At 39.5% G+C, this 19,626-nt stretch overlaps 1 protein-coding gene across 2 annotated transcripts in view; it reads left to right on the plus strand.

The window, feature by feature from the left end:
• Positions 1 to 6,921: 6,921 nt before the first annotated feature.
• The window catches only part of PLD5 (phospholipase D family member 5), a 187,062-nt gene continuing 174,357 nt past the window's right edge, over positions 6,922 to 19,626 (plus strand). Inside the window, exon 1 of one of the 2 annotated variants that reach the window (XM_064648684.1) lies at positions 6,922 to 7,935. In XM_064648684.1, coding sequence (XP_064504754.1) covers positions 7,750 to 7,935 — 186 coding nt within the window. In that variant the 5' untranslated portion in view covers positions 6,922 to 7,749. The remainder of the gene's footprint in view (positions 7,936 to 19,626) is intronic. The other variant, XM_064648687.1, reaches the window with a different exon arrangement.

A 19,626-nucleotide genomic window follows, 5' to 3' on the forward strand; every position in this document is an offset into this window, starting at 1 on the left:
GCATGACCTTAAAGAACTTATGTGGTATTGTCCCATGGGTCTTATTTAATCTTCTTTTCAGTGCTGTCATATCTTTCTGGTCATACAGGTAAGTCTAGTGTCTGACGTAACATGACATAACTATGTTGGGGGAAAAAGTGTTATGACTTTTGTGAGATAACTTTCTGCTTTCTCTCAGTGGAAAACACTTCAGTAAATAATGACTCTTTTGCCTATATTTCACTGGAAGCCACCATCCAAATGCTTATAAACACTTTAGTAAAAAATACTTTAAATCAACTGCATCTATGGTACCAAGGATGGCACAAATACAGATGGATCACTTTTACTTCCAAGTTTTATTGCAATTAGAAAACAGTTTGTGCTAAAGCTTCTGATACTGTAGCTTGCAGTTGAGGACATTATTGAGGAAGTTCTGAGCTAATTGCCAAAGGGCAGTTATAATTTAGGACATTTTTCTCTGGTTCAGAGAAATATCTTCAAAAATGTTCTGTGCTATGAAATTAGGTAGAATATGTTGAAGAATAATTTTCTATGTGAAAAGATTTTGGATTATTTTAAAGTGTACTCTTTTGTATGGTTGAAAAAGATTTTATAGGGGAAAAAAAAAAGTCCTATGTGTAAGACAGTTCTTTGGACACTTCCTGATCTAATATACCTTTCATACTGCAAATTTGCACTACAGAAGTACTCTGATATTTAAAAAAGAAAAAAAAATCTTTGTGCTGTTTTGCCCTTTATGAAATACATTTCTTTCTCTCCACTACATTATGCCTTGTGAGAATATACCTGGGTAAAGTTTCAGACTGCCAATCTTGGGGCCTGTTCTTTCCCTATACTCCATATCAATCCAGCCACAAGAGAGCATTCACTAATGTTTTCTTCCATTTGTTTTACTTCCCCCACCCTCTAATTGAACTTTTTCTTTCTTTATATTACTTTTTGTTTATGTAGTAACATTCAGGTGTTGGAATAGACTTCCCAGGCAGAATCGCTGTCCCTAGAACTGTTCAAAAGGCAGGTGGATGTGGTACTTGGGGATATGGGTTAGTGATGAACACAGTGGTGCTCAGTTAACAGTTCAAATTGATTATCTTAAGGATATTTTCTAACCTTAATGATTCTATGATTCATGAAAGGCTGTTCAATTTTTCTCTCTCCTCCCTCCCTACATTTCAAATTGTGCAGATGTAGAGAAAATATCCCTTGTTATCAACCATAATTTATGTATGGATTAAAAATAAAAGTTAAAAAGCATTCCTCTATCCCTGGAGATCCCTCCTTCTGCTGGTACAGATCCCTCACCTGCTGTGTTTTCAGTTCCAGTTCATTGGAGAAAACATTGTCCCTTACGGTTTTCTTCATCTGCTGACTGCCACTCCTCTGGAACAATTTTAACAACTCATTTCAAGAGATCAAGAGTACATGAGAGCTTAGATCTCATCAGCAGTCTGCCTATTGTACTTAGCTGCACCAACCAAATAAATTCAGCATGAAGAACTCAGGTTGAGACAGATGTGAACCTGCCCAGTAAACTTATAAAAAAAGCCAGCACCCTTCACACAAACCTAAAGGGCCTCATTCTCAGAGGAGGTGGACAGCTATTACTTGCTGCAGATTTATTTTAAAGAAATGTAGGCCAGATTTTGCCTTTTTAACCTTCATTATACAATTATTTTTGTCTCGTGACTCCAATGGGGACATAGAGTGCAATGGAGGACAGAATTTGGCCCCATTAGTATGTGCCACTAAAAAATGTCATTTTAAGGTGCAGGATGAAATCTTGTCTGGACAAGATGCTTGAAGCCCAGAACTCAAAATGTTCTCTGGCAAAGTGTGGATGGCTCTGGGGGGGAGGAATAAAAGAGAGGACAAAGAGCAAAGGTAGAATTTGATTTGAGATGAAAGACATCATATATTCTGCCACAACCTCAAGTGAAAGTGATAGCATCCCAGTCCATACTGGTATGCATGCACCACATGATGAACTCAAAGGGCCAGTTTAGCACCCTCTTAGATTAGATGGAGGTGGAAAGGCTACCATAGGAAAAACATTCTAGCCCTGGACTTCTAGACTAATTGGAAATTTTGATGATACTTACAGGATAATCTTTTATTTGAAATGGGAGATGGACTTGTTGACGTCTCAGATATTTTTATTTGGTTTCTAAAGAAAACAAAGCTTATATAATTACACTATATGTCTGTCAGTTCCAGGCTAATATATTCTGGGACATGGTTTGTTTCAACCAAAACTGAGAGACAAGACATGTCTCAAGAGTAATGATGTTCCTGACAGGTGGTAGTTTTATGTGTTGGTGTTTGTTGGGTTGGTTAGTTGGTTCTTTGATATTTGTAGGTTTGTTGTTTTTTGTTTTGTTTATTTTGAATCAGTGATCATACAAAGAAGAAAGAGTTTGGGGTTAAAATTTCAGGCAAGAGACACAGTAGAGTTTAGTCAATAGTCGAATTCAGAAAGACATGGGGAGGCAAAAGCAGGGAACATTATAAGTATTAAACAATGTTTCCATGTTATTTCTGAGGTAGGTGTCTGATATGTTCAAAACCTGAAATCTGAAGCACCTCCAACTCCAAAGCTTCACTTTAATCTGAGCTTTGACCCTACCATTATACAACTGTGACTTGAGTTTCTGTCCATAAACCAAAGATACAGATATTCTGTATAAAGGTTTTGTGTTATACTGCATAGGACTTGGCAAAGCAACAATGCAGAAATTATTTACAAATCTCCATGTAGCAGTCTAGCTTTTGTCTTACATTTTTCCTACTCTACATCTAGTAAGTTTTACTATTCTGACTCTGTGCTTGATTGCACTATAGTGAAAAAAAAAAAAAATCACTTTTTTTTTCTTTTTTTTCCCCTTCCTCTCAGGTCCTTCCCTATGGCAAACCCATGTTTCAGTGACTGGCAGCTGCTTTCAGAAGGCAGTAGCGGATAGGCTGGGAGACATGGCAAACTTGTCAGCATAGAGAAAACAGACTGCTTCAATGGACTGTTTCTTAGTAGACTGCTAGAATTTGGGGGGCTAGGAAGGAGCTGGTGTTTTGGTAATTCTAAAAATTTTTTGAAATATTAGTAATTTAATCCGGACCATGAGAGTGCTATTCGGAGATTAAAAAGGTCTCCCCAGCTGAGCATTGTTGGCAATTCCTAGAAGACAAAGCAAGTTCAGCTGAGCTGGGTAAGCAGGTGATAGTTACTTTCCCACCTGGCTGCCAGGCCAGCACTGCTGCTGAAGCTGGTGTCAGTCACAGCTCCCTGACTGGACATCAGCTGAAGCCTGCAGGCAATTGCTGCCTGCTGTTTTGGTCAGGTGTAGTAAATTCTAAAAAGTGGGCCAGGGCTTGCGTGCAGTCCAGCTCTGCAACAGAAATTAGTACTTTGTAAGGAGGCCTTGAATCTATTACAGGCGCATGTATGTGTATATACTAGCTGTGCAGCCATAATAAAATTTTGCTATAGGCCTTTTTATAGCTCTAAGGATATGCAATTTGCTGATAAAAGGTCTGGCGCTCTTGTATGTGTGCTGAATTGTTAGAACCCTTTCATTAAAAAAAAAAAGTGTTTAGAAAACTGGAGCACAGGGAGCAGGTCCCTTACAACTTGTATGGATAAGATTTTTGGAAGAAAAAGAAGCTATCTTTTTCTAAAAAAATAAATCTGTTGTAGCCCTACCTACATATTTCCACTCATACTCTGATTTTCTTCCCATTGGCCTGAGTTAACTCTGCCCCCTACAGCATTCATACAGCATCCATACAGCATCCATACAGCATCCATATAGCATCATGGTAGAGAAAATGGAAAATTCTGTAGATTGCTTCAAAGGAATTTCTCTGAGTCTTGATTGTTAAGATGGGCAGCGAATTAGAGAAAATTGTAGCGTGAACCATGCTAAGGTAAAATCATGTTATGATATGCATGGGTGGCATCTATTGCTAATTATGTAAGTGTGATGTTTGTAATTTCAGTCATCCTTGCTGCTGTAGTCATCTGGCTGTGGAAGAAAAGGGACTTGACAGGAGCAGGTGTTTGGGTAATTCTGAAAATTGCATGGAAGAGAAAGACAGCAGTTTAATCCAGCTCATACAGCCAATTGGAATTGCTGATCTACTGCAGAATTGATTGAACTTTAATGAGTTGAATTATCTCTGAATTAAGTTGGTTGATATGCTTGTGGTTGTTTGAACAAAACTGGGGTTTTTTGCATAGATCTAAACTGGAAATAAACTGGAAGATAAAATCTGCAAAACAGCTCTTTAACTATTTTCAATTTAGATTAATGGCCATGTATTCACTAGGGACTGACATTGTATTCTTAGCTTATTACTTTGCCTGAGTAAAATTTTTATGAAAACACAAATATGTATAGTCATTAGATTATGTTTTCCCACTAGAAATCTTTCCTGCTTGAAGTTAGGAAACAACAAAGGCTTTGAAAGCATAGTTTGCTCATATGATTTTAACAGACTTGTTCCAGGCTTCTTTTTTTCCTTTTCTCTCTCATTCCTAATGAGAATAGGACTAGAATAATATTAATGTTGGCAGCAGTAGTAGTAGAAAGGTACCTGCAGCACAACTACATGACAAAGAAGGTGTTTGGAAAAAGGAGCAAGCCCTCTTTATAGCCTAGGGGCTAAAAAGCAACTTCAAGACTCCATTTTCTGACTGTTCTGGATAGGCAGAAAGAAGTTCATCTGGCAGTTGGGAAGGCTGCTAGTAGTGCAGCTAGGGAAGGTAAGATAAATTAACCCTACTAAAAAAGCTAATATATGTTTTAAAAAAATCTTAACACAATATAATGGAGGAACGAGACAATGTCTTGTACTCAAGTACAGTGTCATATTGATTCTGGTCTGTTACAGTAGTAAGGAAGGTAGCTGGCAACTGCAGAGTCACATTAACAACTTTTCTTTCAAATATTTGCAAGCAGCATAAACAAGAAAGATCAGACGAATAAAGACAAGGTTGAAGAGCTTTATATATTGCTATAGAAACAATGTGAAAATTCTTATGCAAAGCCAACATGAAGCAGGCTCTTCTTATTTACAGCACAGATGTTTTAAGAACATCATATCTATCTACCTATCTATATATATGTACACCTGTAGGTATATTTGAAGAAACTCGAAGGCCTTCCCTTCCCTTCCCTTCCCTTCCCTTCCCTTCCCTTCCCTTCCCTTCCCTTCCCTTCCCTTCCCTTCCCTTCCCTTCCCTTCCCTTCCCTTCCCTTCCCTTCCCTTCCCTTCCCTTCCCTTCCCTTCCCTTCCCTTCCCTTTTCTTTTCCCTGAATGATTGGATTTATTCCAGTCTTTTGATAGTAGGTGCATCTATGAGGATATACAAATCATAAATGGAGATCTGCAGCTAAAGTTCTGTTCAGCAGGCTTTTAATCAAATTATTCTGTGTGAGCTAAAAACTGCTGCAGCTGGGATATGCCATACATTAAATCTCAGTGCCTTCAGGAGTGTCCTGAATGCAGCAGGGACACATGGTGGGGGGGAGGGGACACAATGGGTGTCTAATTTTTGCTCCAGTTGTTTTGAGGCTGTATTGACGATCTTGGAAATACCTGGATTTATGAACTGAAGAAAGTAAAGAGAAAGTTACTAGAAATCAAGCTGCAAATCGTTTATACTGGTGAGTTAAAAGTTATTTATATATGACTGTTGGCTCTGGTTGTTGCTATTTTGTTATACTATTTTTTGTAGTAGTATTTAAGTAAGTATTATGAAATCGCCTTTCTAGTTTTAGAAGAAAATACTGTACTTGTGTTCCTACCAAACTCCTGCAACTGTTCAGTTTACTTTTCCAGTATTTCATGAAGGTACTAATTTTACCTATTAATAATAATCCTCAATTATGAGGTGTGATGTGAGTTTTGCCTTTATCCTTAGGAAATCGAAAGGAAAAAAATTCAATATCTGTTCGGTTTCTGGCCAATATTTTGCAGTAATACACCTCGAGTCCTATCATAAGGATATTTTATATTTGCTTTCTGATCAAATGAAAGTAGAGCTCACTCCAGATCAAGTAGCGGAGGGCTCTTCAACAATGTCCTCACAAATTTGTCTGGATGAACTTTTTTACCGTTCAAAGGCTATTTTCAAGTTAACTGGATTCAAACGTAGATTTCTAGTTCAATATTCCTTTATCTTAATAGCTCCATCACTTTAGTTCTCTAGCAAAAAAAAAAAAAAAAATTTCTGCAGATGCATGTGTATCAGTTGTATATGCCCATAGAGGCACCTGTTTTCAAAGGACTGTAATACATGCAAACAGTTGCCTGATGGCAAATACTAGCCAGAAACTAAAATGTTGTTCTGAGCTCCAGTAAATATTTCTTGGTGCGCTATGTGAGAAAGTTTTTTTGTCTATGCCTAATATAGCTTTGCAGAGTGTGTGGGCAATTAGCGAGGTGGCTTTTCATAGTGCGAAAAAGGAAAGTCCTTTTTTTCTGCTGAAACACGTTTGCGCTAAATAGCAACACATATCAAGTTCTACCAAAAGGGATGGCAGCGGACTACAGAAACCACTCCAAAAGGTCTTTTGTTTTATTAGAGGAATACTAGGTGTCAGGTATCTACGAGCCTGGGCATCCCAGAGACATGGTCCACCGGGACCACAGAAGTGACTTGATTTCTGAGGTCTGGTGCTGGCTGAGCCGCTGCGGGGGCAAGGGTTTCCAGGCGGGACTCGGACTTGGACCCGGAACCGGGCGAGCGCTTTCGCCTCCTGGGCAGGCGAGGTGCGCTCCCCCTGCCCCGGGGCAAGGACCAGCAGCTCGATCATGTTACGCCTGAGAGCACCGGGAGACCCTGCCCAGGGAGGGAGGGAGGGGACACGGTGATGGAGAAGTGCCGCGGGAGAGGACGGCGCGGTGTCTCCAGCATCCGCAGACCCGCATCTCCCACTCGCCGCGGCGGGGCCCAGGCGGGGGAGAGGGACGCATTCCTCCCCCGGCCCGGGCAGGGCAGCGGGGGGCGGCCCCGGGAGCCTCTGAGCAGGGGAGGTTGGACAAAGGCTTCCAGGGGAGGGAGTGGCAGCCGGCTGCCCGGCCCCGCGGCGGGGAGCGGGCGGGTCGGTGCCCGCCGGGACGGGGGAAGAGGGTTTGAGTGAACTTCCCCACGGGAGCGGGAGGTGTCCTGTCCCCTGGGGGCGGGTGCGGAGGCAGCGACTCCTCTCCAAAGGAAGCGGCTCTCCCGTACCGCTCGCCGCTTCTCCGAAGGTGGCTGCGGGGAGGGGGAGGCGGGGGAGGAGCCGGGCTCTTCCCCGGGCGGGCGGCGGCCCCTCCACTGCGCCAACCTGCAGGCGGGCTGGAGGCGGCGGCCCCGCCCGGCCTCGGCTGCTGGGGCCGCGCCGCCCCTCGCCGCCGTCCCGGGCACAGCCGCACGCAGCCGCTTCCCGCTGCGTCGGTCCTGGACTGCAGCTTGCTGGCGGTGAGGGCAACAAGCAGCGGCATCTTGGAGCGCCTTCTTTCCCGAGTGCCCTTTCATCTCTCCTAGTCCGCTTTTCTCTCCTACCTGCAGCCTTTTCTTCTCCCTCCACTCCTCCTATCTTGTTATTTCTCCTTGTCTCCCCCTTCTCTTACCATTTTTAGGTTTTGGGGTTTTTTTGCTTTCCTTCTTTTTCTTCTTCCCTCATCCTGTTCCTTTTTGGACCATCTTTGTCTAGTGCCTCTTAATTTCTCGATTTTTTTCCTTGGACTTTGCCTTGTCATGTCAAGATGGAAGTCAGGCATGACTGGCTCTCCTCATCCCCCCATGAGGGCTTCGAGCAGATGAGGCTGAAGAGCAGACCCAGGGAGCCTTCTCCAAGCCTCACCAGAGTAGGTGCGAACTTCTACAGCACTGTCAAGCAGCAGGACTACAGTGCGAGTGTCTGGCTGAGGAGGAAAGACAAACTGGAGCACGTAAGCCAGCTTCTTTTGTCCCTTCCCCCTTTTTTGTTTCTTTCTAGACTTCTGTCTAGGTACTCCCTTAGGCTATCTATCCACCAGCTGGGGCTCCAGAAGAAAAGCATTGCTCCAGTAATTGGGCATGGCATTTCCCAAATGATAGAGAAAGGAGGTACTCAGAGGTCCCATACTGGTCAAATACGATGTAAATGGGATGTCAGTACTGTTCCAAACCACATGCAAGTCTTTTCCTAACTGAAAATATTTTTTAACGTTCTTAGCTAATTCATTCTTCTATTCCAGCAAATTCAGCACTGATGTGGGAGGAGAAAGATTGGGATGGTGCAGGTGGAGGTTAGAGCATTTATCTCACAGTGATTATAGTGTAGTTCTATAATAGCTAAAAGAAAATAGCTTTTGCTTTTTTTTTTTTTTTTTAATTTTAGCTGTGATTTCCCTCCCCTACCCCCCCTTCTTCTTCTTCTTCTTCATGCATGGGACTTTGAACATACTCAATTTATATGGTGTAGAGATTTCCTTCAAGACATCTCTTCCTGCAGCAGTAGTACATGACTTAACTAAGTATGTTTGATACCACAATAGAACTGATACTGTGGATAGCTCTAGTGAATATTTTATGAGAATTTAAGGTGCTTCTAAGTGTTCCTGTCTCAGATGATGTTTGAAAGCATTTTCCATGTTACTTGTAACAGCAAGGAAATGGGTTGAGATGACCTGCATGCAGTGTAAGAGTTTCCTGAATAGCTTATTAGGTGAAACCCATTGTTACAGTGTACAGTACAATCAAGACAGGAAAGTAGCTGCATTTACAGGGATGCAAAAGAGTGTGGATGGGCTTGCATAATGCAACAGTCTGCTATTCTTTACATTAGTGAATAATTTGCAATCACAGTCACATTGACTTCAAGATGCACAGAAAAATATTTCTTGTGGTACAGCCACCTGAAGTTTCTTTGAATAGCAATGGTCTGATTACAAGGATAAATTGCTTTTATTACATGAAAATCCTAGATGGCATAGTAGAGTCCTTTAAAGATATAACCTGGAAAAAGGTCCTTTACCAACTAATTCATGGACTATTACCCTCCCTTCCCCCTAACCTGCAGAGTATTTTATTCCTCTTAGTGAAATCTTAAACTGGAGTTGTTTATACTTCCAGGGAATTGAAAAGAACTGATTATCTGTTGGAAATATCACATTTCAAATGTTGAGAAAGGTATTGAGTCCTATCTGCCTTCTAACACATGTTTTTGTGATTCTTCACACTGACAACAAGGCTTCACAGTAGTAAGCTTGTAAGCGGAGTATTCTCCCATTGTGAATCAAAAAGAAAGGTCAATGTCTTATCTCAGTACAGCTAAAACATAGAAAGCACCAAAATCTGAGCTGTGGCTTTTGTAACAGGTTTTTGGTAGATGTGCTTGCATGTTGGTATCTATGATCAAATTAATGAGCATTAATTGAGGGGAGGAAATAATCTGTCAACAGTTTGATAGCTACCTACTGTTCTGGTAGCATGTTCAGACACCTTTATTTTAAATCATGCAATATTAGCGTGGACAAGGAAAATAAGCATTAACTTGTTTGAAGATTGAAAGTGCAAAACCTTTATTTTGTGTGTGGTTTGGTTGCTGGTTTTTGTTGTTGTGGTGGGGTTTTTATTATTATTTTTGTTTAGACAGGATTTTGTCACAATTGTAATCTTCAATAACCCTGCAGCATTTGTGTGAAAAGCTTTCTCTGTAATCAATGTGGTATGAATACATGGTCTTCTGAGGATTTCCCTCTCATTTGAACTACTTATTTTTATTCCCACAGCCTACTCAAACAATGTAAAGAAAAAAATTGAAACATTGGTATTTCTTGCTTGCTGTGAAGTATTTATTTCATTTACATTTATTGTGAATACCCTGCAGTACATTGATATGTCAACAGCAGATATGTGAAAATACTTTGGTTTTATGGCTTAAGGTAGCTGCATTGCTCATGAGTGTTATAAAAGACAGGCTACTGCATGAATGTAAATAAAATGCCTATTTATTTATAAGTTCTATTTTGCTTATACAGTTTTGGAGCAAGGTTGTTATTTTCTATTTTCAGGTAAATCTTTGAGGGTTATGAGTGTTCTCTTGCTAAAGAAGTTATTTCCTACACTCCACTCTTCCACTCCAAATCAAATTACTTTGAGGTGCATCATTTTGTATGGTTGAATGGTATAGTCACTGACATATGATAGCTTATGGCCAATATTGGATATGAAAATATGCAAACTTCATCAGGTGGATGGAGGATGTGAATGACATGTCATTACAGCTGTCTATGAGATAATGATGTTACTTGATACCTACAAATAAAATCAAAATACAAGGATTGAGCATTCATGGAGGCACTGATTTTAAGAATATGTCATCATAGACTTGATGCTATGCAGTGACAGATATAGGCAGAAGAAGGGTATATAGTGAATGCAAGTCAAGATATTCATGAACAGATTTTGAAGTCTCATGTACTCTTTCAGCATTGTAGAGGGGGTTGGGTTTTGCTTAGTTGAAATGATTTCTTAAATTGATTTCAGTTGTAATAGGTATAAAATTGGACCAGTATATTTTGTTTCTTATTTACAGCAAGTCCCTGTAGACCACAGTAGATATTTTATATTGACTTTTGTTAAAATGAATAGCATGACTTATTCATGTGCAACGCTTATTAATCCATATATAGTTTGAGGGATTAAAAAACATCTTCTGAAGCCAATTTGTATCAAATAGTTTATGTAAAAAGGATCTCAAATATAGAAAATTTGTTTCTAGATTTCAAAACTGTAACAAAATTGTGAGGTTTGGTGTTGTGGTTTTTGGTCTTTTTTTTTTCTTAAACAGATCTCACTTTGAAGAGTGTAGTAAAGAGGTTCAAAATTCAACTGCTCTATCTCTTCTAAAAGCACAGAATAACTTCATATGCACAAATATGATAGAGTTTCTTTAAAATAGTTCAGTATTTAATTATTGACTGACCATAGAGGAAGTCAAAATCTGGAACATACTGCTGGTATCTTGCTAATTAATTGTTCTTCAAATGGATCTTAATAGAGTGTGTCTCCTCATTGGCTAGTGTTTTTTTGTGGGATTCTCTTTTTCCAAATGGCAGCAACACAGCTTTTACTATACAAGATCTGAACACAACTCACCCCTGTTCTTCTGTAAACTCAGATGCTGTATTTAAGATTAAATGAATCTGCTGTAATATGTTTAAAGGTCCAATGAGGAGTTTTTGGTGAAGTGATGCCTCAATGTACATGTGTGCTGTGGCCAAATATGTTGAAGATCCATAAAATTAATGGAGGAATTACTAGAGATGTGAGGAATGCCGACACTGCAGATATGACCACAGCAATGTTGCAAACCTTTGGCTGAAATCCCCGAAGAGTTGAAATTGTTTAGATTCTGTGTATCTGCTTCAGCTAGTTCCTTGTGCTTCTTTGTGAAGTTATTAGCCTGGTGTTTGAAGTGTTGGAGTGAAAACTGTCTTAAATTTTCCTTGGCATACTGTTTTTGTTTGTTTGTTTCTCTTTACCTGGTGTTGCCTTTTTTAATGAAATGTGAATTCTTTAAGAGGAAGAGGTGGAGGGGGAGAAAAAGTAGCTAACCTAATAGCCTTTAGCTGATGCGAGTTACCTATGTCTGGTTTAATTTACAGCAGCTCTCCATCATGTCTCTGCATCCTTCAGTAATGACAAGTAGCTTTCCTGCTTTCCTGGTACCTGAGCAAAGAATTCTAGAGAACTTAATTTTAAATAATCAAAGCTTAAAAAAAAAGCTGAACAGATTTCTTTTTAAGCTACAACAGATATGCTTCAAACATATATTTGTTTTTATGACAAATACAGGTCTTCCTTCTCAAAAATGTAGTGGTGGTATTTCTCTAATAACTTGTAAATTTGTTTACTTAATTATGTTAAAAGATTTTAAAAATTGTCTTTTAAGAAACTGCTTCACTTTTGGGGAGATTGGGTATCAGGACAGTTTTATTTCCTGGCTATCCTCAGTCTGTTATCTTTAGTAGAATCATAATTAGGAGAAATTATTGATAATTGTTGCATCGTCTCTAGTCTTTTACTGAAGTTCTGATCAGTAGCAAGGGCAACGTTGGGATTTTCAGATTCTAAGTACTCTTGCTGTTACTTGACCAGTTGATGTTATGCAGTTGCTCAGCACACTGCTATCCCTTTGGCAGCATTGCTACCCAGAGAGAAAAATGGCTGTGAGGTACAGGGAGGGCAGTGGCACTTGGCAACAGAGGCAGATATCTAACGTGCAAATGTTAGGCCTGAGATGTTTTACCATGCTGCCTGACAAGGCCAGGATACTTCTCAGAGCCGCATGACCAAATCAGAAATAAAATATAACTTTAATTCACCTGTCATAATACCTTTATAAAGTCGAAATCCCAAATCCAATTTTGCCAGTTCATTTTTGCTATCCAAAAACTAGTAGGTCTCTTAGGTAGCTTTTATTTTTCTCTTTTTTTCTTATGATACTGGAAATTGTTAACAAAAATATTGCTGGACAGTTTAAAAGTGCATTTCTGCTTTTGCATTAAAACTAACACAAATGTTAAAAGTCAGAAGAGAGATTTGTAGTCATCAGAAGGATACAGAAGATGCCATGTGTATGGCTACAACCTGCAACACCTAAGCAAAGACGAGGGACATAGCTTGCTGTAAAGCAAGTAACAGGAGTAGAACTCAGTCAAGCCAAATCAGTTGCTAGACAGAGCCAACAGCTTCAACTTAAGGAAGAATGATGAAAGGATATAAATCAGAATTCAAAAAAACATTACCCACATTTCCAAAGCAGCCCTAGTCTTGAAATAAATGCAAACACCTGGCTTTTTTTGAATTAAATGAGTTCATAGAATCATAGAATATCCTGAGTTGGAAGCAACACACAGGGATCATCAAAGTCCAACTCCTGGCCCTGCTCAGGATAGCCCAAAGAATCACACTGTGTGCCTGAGTGTGTTTTCCAAATGCTTCTTGAACTCTGTCAGGGTTGGTGCTGTGACCACTTTCCTGGCAAGCCTGTTCCAGTGCCCAACCACCCTCTGGGTGAAGAAGCTTTTTCTGATATCCAACCTAAGCCTCCCTGATACAGCTTTGTGTTATTCCCTCAGATCCTGTTACTGATCACAGAGAGAAGAGGTCAGTGCCTGCCCTACCACTTCACCTCAGGAGGAAGTTGTAGGCTGTGATGGGATTTCCCCTCAGCCTTCTTTTCTTCAAGCTGAACAAGTCAAGTGACCTCAGTCACTCCTTTTAGGACTGAGCTAAGCTTGGGGAAAATTAATTTTATCTATTGTCAATTAAATGTAGGGTAATAAGAGACAAGGACAAGACTAAACCCACCTTTTCTCCTCCTCCTATCTTTCCAGGCTTGGCTTCAATCTTTGTTCCTGAATCTTCAACCTCCTTCCCCTCAATCCCTTGAGTGGCACAGGGTATTTGGGAATGGGATTTGTTTACTTTGTCTCTGCCACTCCTTCTTCCTCACACTGTTCCCTGTTGTGGTGTGGGATCTCTCTCATGGGATATAGTCCCTGTCAAACTGTTCTAATGTGGGTCTTTCACACTAGCTGCAGCTCTTCATGGGTTATGCTCCAGGAATGGGTCCCCCATGGGCTGCGCTTCCTGCTGGAGTCTGCTCCTTTGTGGGCTCTCCACAGGCTACAGCTTCTGCCCTGCTCTGGCACGAGCTGCAGCGTGGATATCTGCTCTGGTATGGTCCTCCATGGGCTTCAGGGGACCTGCTGTCTTCATGGGCAGCAGAGGAATCTCTGGTCTGGCACCTGGAACCCCTACTTCCCATTCTCCTTCCCTGACCTTGCTGTTGGCAGGACTGTTTCTCATACATTTTTCTTGCTTGTCTCATGTAACTGTTGTGCAGTGGTTTTTATCCTTATATGTGTTACCAACAGAGGCACCAACCAGTGCTGTTGGTGGGCCCAGCTTTGGCAAGCAGCAGGTCTGTCATGGAGCCAGCTGGAACTGGCTGTGTCCAACATGGGGGCAGCTGCTGGTCTCACAGAGGCCACTTCTGCACTGCCCTTTCACCCCCCCAAAACCTAGCCATGTAAACAAGGGACACTAGTCCTAGAAGTACCTCTTCTTTCTCTGACATATGAGAGAAACTTTAAACGTTGCATTAATCTAACACATCAGTTCTGATGGTTTTGATATTAGTCACTTTGAACATCCAAATTTCTAAAGCTAAATTTAAAATATTTGAGGGGCATATTCACTGTAACAAGCTTAATTTATAGTGTCTGACTTTATGTTGTTGCACAGGAAAACAAAATATCTTCAAGTTTCAAAGTTGCACTTAAAATTAATTTATATATAAATGTATAAATTTAATTCAACCCATTCAAGTCTTTTTAGAAATGAGGTCTTCTAGTTTCTGAAGAAAAGATCTAAATCTTAGTCTGTGTTTGTTCCAGATGTTGACTTCAGTGTAGATATAGGAAAGGTGCTTTTCACTGCTTTGCTTCTCCTAATGCTATCAGCATTAGGGAAAATCCAAATTACTTTTTTTACTCTGGTCATTCTTTCTTTTTATCAGTGTTGACCATCCTCATTTAAGGATTTTGAAATAGGAACTGCAGAAACTTGCAACCTAATCTCCTTGGCTGTTACATAACCAAATTCTTTGCAGTTTTCATTGCTTTGGTCCTGTAGCTGACCATTGACAGTAGCACTTTTAAGGGTAGTAGGAGTACTTAAAACGCTAATTAATAACTCCTCACAAATGCAATCAATTCACTGTCTGGAGAGGATGCCCAAAGAAGTTAGTCACTGTGACAGATTGTGTGTTTACCTTAGGCCTTCTTCCATTCTATAACCAGGAATGCTAAGGTACTGAAGTGAAAATAACTTTACCAGACTATTAAAAGTTGGATACAACAGGCCAAGTCATGCCAATGATTAATAAACCTCACATTATTGTTGTTCAGGATGGGAAATCATACACTCTTAATCATTCCTGAAAAGAGAGTCCGGTGCTGGTAATAGACTCCCTGAATCTGTCTTCCCTGATAGAATGTTTTCTTGAGGGACAAGAGATGGGCTTATAACTGCCCAGCTCTTGCTTTGCTTTTTTTGTAACATTATTTCAGGTCTGATTCCCATGCCTTTTTCACAGTTTCATTACTGAGAGGAAAGAAAATAGGCACCCTCTTAATGTCTTGGAAGGTCCATATATTCTCTTACAATGAATATCTCCTCTGTTAGATTTCATCTGAAAGAAGGTTCTTAAAATGAGACGTGGATGCTTTATGTTGAATTTTTGCATTACTAGATGACAGCTGTTAGAGTGAAAAAGTGTAGCATTAATTTGTCCATGCAGTGACACTACTTTAGTGTCTGTAAGATTGCGTAGTCTGAGTGGACAACCAAGTTGCTTGCAACTCGTCCTTCACAGTTCTTGGGAACTAAAGTAGATTGCCTTAGGATATTTCTCTTAGGCAATACATGCATGCTGGGATCCATATTCCCTAATCAGCCAAATCCAGAACCTGTGCTGCTGCCTGCTTGAGACATGTATGCCCAGGTGGGAACAATGAGCTGAATGTATAAGTAGGTATCTTACCCTGTGGGGATGCAGTTGATCTATTTATTGAGAACTGAGGCACTCACAGATTCACTGGTCATTAGTGTTATAAAGGAAGCCAGTTAACCTACTCTTCCCTCAAAGTGACTTAAGTGCTGGGCTTCTTGAAGTTGCCTGACTGTATACTGTGCCTTGGTCTGCAGAGGGGCCACTCAACTAAAGAAATATGTGCAGGGAGTTAGGACAACCTCAGAAGTTCAGGAAGTGGAAGAGAGGAAATGAAGAATACATTGATACCGGTGAATTGATTTAATCAGAAAACAATTTTTATTAGATTGGAAAATTATTCCTAGAGGATTTTTTTTTTCTGAATGCTTGTACATAAAAACCTATTTTGGTGGGGTTTTTTGGTTTTGGAGTTTTTGTTTTGGTTGGTTTGTTTGTTTGATTGTGGTTTTCTTGTTTTTATTTTTGGTTTTTTTTGTTTGTTTGTTTGGTTTGAAGTTTTTGTTCGTTCGATTGGTCGGGTTTTTTTTGTTTTTGTTTTTTTTTTTAGGATTTGCTCTTCCGAATTCTTTAACTTTTATAAAGGCTTTCCAAATATGATGTAGGATTTGAGTATTTTTACAGGGACTTGTATTCTTTTGTTTTGATCAATGCACTGTGATTGTGACTGCATAGATAGCATCTAGCCCTGGACAGATAAATATCAGAGTGATATTTTTAGCAATACTACATTGGATTACTTTCTGAAGATGAAGACAAATTTACTGATTTTTTTCCCACTTTTGCCCAACCTGAAAACCCTCTTCTGTATGTGCATTATTTTAGATGAATAAAGTTGTGCATTTTATTAATTTCTCACCTTAAAATCAAGATTTTAAGAAAACTTAGTAAGCTCCATTTTTGACTGCATGATGTCAACATAATCAGGGCTTGTTTTATAGTTGACGAAGTTGTTGCAACTCATAAATACTAGCTATTCTCTTTTAATTTTTTTGTTGCTATTTGTATTTCTCTATTTAAAGTTTAATTATAATTAAATGTTTAGTGGAATAAAAAAGCTAATGTAAATGAGAATTGCTGCTAATAAAACAAATAGAGATTCAGATAATTCCTACCATTCTGATACATAAAATAGGCTGGATTTCCCCAAGGCATTTTAAACTGTTTGGAGCAGAACCAAATGTGGAGCAGTTCTGAGACAGTGATTGTGACCAGCTTAAATTTCTTGATCCTATTGTTACTGTAATAAAGGCATATTTGCTTGAGGTTGAACTCTAACTTGGTTTTCTTAAAGTTAGTATATGCTGTAAAAACCCTGCCATAGTGAGCAGATTTATATTTATTTTGAAATGTGGGAATGTGTAAAAGTTAATAAGGTCTTCAGCACTTCCAGCCACAGTAAACATGGCATGTCTCACTACTGCTTTTCATGTTACAGAAATTGTGCTGCTGTCCATTAAGTTCCATGACTAATCCTTTCTAGGCAAGAGTTTTTTGATAAGGGAAATTATGTGCTGAATAAACTTCAGGCATCACCTCAGCTGAGGCTGTTTACTTACTTCTGGGAATGGTGTTAAAGGTGACAGTGATTTGAACACTATGCAACTTGTGCACTTTTGTTTGATCTTGTTCCAAAACCACGGTCCATTGACTTCATTACTATGGATTTAAGCTCCCTGAGAGAAGACTGTTGATCAGCTCAGCTGTCATGGATTTGAAGCTAAAAAGCAAGCTCAATATATCATGCTAAGCAGTTGGAGGAAAAATCTGTCTTGGACTCCTCACCTTTTCTTGAGCTTTAAGTCTCTGGATCATCAGGCTAGATGCTGGATACATCATTTGAGAAAACTTTGCAGTTAGCACAGGGGAGAATCCTTGACAGGCTATCAAAAGGACAGAAAGCATCCTAATATAACAGATGGGATGTAAGAAACTGTAATGCCTATGTGAACATGAAAAAAATTATACAGATATAGTTGCTCACCATTTAAGTCCACCTTAAGGTTGTTTAAGAATGGAGAATACAGAAGGAAGTCACTCAGATGCAGGATGCATTTGAAACTGCAATTATCTGCCAAGAATGGATACCTAAAGAAAGCTCAGCAGAACAAAGCTACCTGTGAAATTATTTCTTTGCTCCCCATCAGAATACTTCTGTTCCTCATTAGAAAGTGTAAGTGAAAAAGAATGCCCGTCATGCTACAAAGCAAATGAAACCTAAACTGGAATTTGATCTCAGTTTAGTGAGAGCAGGTATCATCTTCTTTCATGCTTTGTGCTCATTTAAGTGGAAATGTGCACCTACTTCAATGATAATAATTGGGAAAAAAAAAACAAAATAAAAAACCCCCAAAGAATGAAACCTCCAAAAAACATTTTTGCCTCTGTGACAAATTAATTAGGTGAGCAAAGAGAAGAATGTCTATTTGTATAACTGGTGGAGACTTGTATCAAGTTTGCTATTCCCCCATAGTTGTTTGCTGAGGAGGACCACTAGCATCTAGAAACACTAAGAAGAAACAAAGTGATTAGGGGTCATATAGAAATTCTGAAACAGCATCTTTCCTGTGGCTTTGGCTGCTGCTGACAGAATTTGACCAGTTTCATCTCTTTATGGGCAGTGATAAAATAGCCAGCAAAGTTAGGTTGTGAACATGAGTGGAATGGAGTAAGTCAGAGCTAATGCTCTGTCAGTTTGCTCTAGGACTGGAACATAGGCTCTTTAAGAGCCTATGCAGTAGGATAGGTGGTGATTTCTGTCTTCCTAAACAGAAGTTGATTTGCAATTGTAATCCTGTGCTGTCCGTTTACTGTTACCTTCTGGAATAAAGTGTTTCAAAGGTTTCAAGCCAATGGGTTTGCCAGAGGTAGTGAACACACTGTTTCCTTTCTTCCCCTAAATCAGTATGTTCCATAACTTCTTTCTGCTTATTAAGGAATTGTCCTATGGCCTGTGGCAGTGTGTTTAGTCCTGTAAATTGTAATATGGAAGGCAGCTATCCACTTACTTTTGTGGTCTTGGGTGCCTTATGGAAAAGTATTTTCCCTGAATTTTCAACAGGATTCATAATGTTAAATTTTGGTAGGATAGTAGCCTGTTCTTCACATCATATAGATGTGGCTTCAGTCATGGTTTGAAGTGTTTGCTTAACTGTACAGTTTCTCTATGTATCTTTTCATGGAAAACCAGTATATTTTGTGAACAGATGACTTTTGCTATTAACTAGATAAAAAATAGTTTGGGGTCATGCATGCAGCCCTGTGCATTAGTGCTGCTTAAAACAGTATGGGATGAAGTATATTCAATGCTGCCTCTATATTGGAACTGTGATTTTTAGATTCCTGAGAAGATGCATCTTTTGAGTAAGTCATGTTACATGAAGATTATACAGACACCCACCCTGGTTACTGTAGGTGATGGGATAGTTCTGAGGAAAGATAACTTGAAAATGAATTACTTAAAACAAGCAAACAAAAAGAATACCAATGAATGAAAGGCAAACCATTTTGAAATTATTTGCAATTCGAAGCTATGTTTTGGGTGATTTGTTTGTAGAACGTGACTTATACCAAATCTGTGATGTTGAAGATTGATTGGTGCTTATTTGGGATATTGTGAGCATCATAATATATCAATACACCTGCTGTTTCATGATTTTACAATGTTTTACAATGATTTATTTTCTGATTAGTGACAACAATTCCTTTGTGTCTATCATGAAACAAAACTCTTATGTATTTTGGAAAATGTTACCCTTTTGAACAAGGTGATTTCCTTTGTCGATGTGAGCTGCTGTCCCTTCAGGCTTTTCTTTCAATTCCCTATTGGGCTTGTGGCAGGCACCTAACCCTTTCTGTGTTATTTTATCCCGTTTTCTGCAGTATTGTTCTCTCTAAGCCTTTTTGTCATGGCTTAGTTGCATCAAACTCCTGCTGCAGAAAACTGGAATGAGTGAGACAGCGTTCTCTGGCTGTGTGTATATGGTCTTAATGCTCATCAGCCTCAATCTATTTGTTTCTGCAACCATATGACAGCTGAAACCTCGGTCTGCTGGAAATTTCAATTTTTAAAAAA

The sequence above is a fragment of the Pseudopipra pipra genome, chromosome 3 (genome assembly GCF_036250125.1).
Source record: "Pseudopipra pipra isolate bDixPip1 chromosome 3, bDixPip1.hap1, whole genome shotgun sequence".
Taxonomy (NCBI): Eukaryota; Metazoa; Chordata; class Aves; order Passeriformes; family Pipridae; genus Pseudopipra; species Pseudopipra pipra.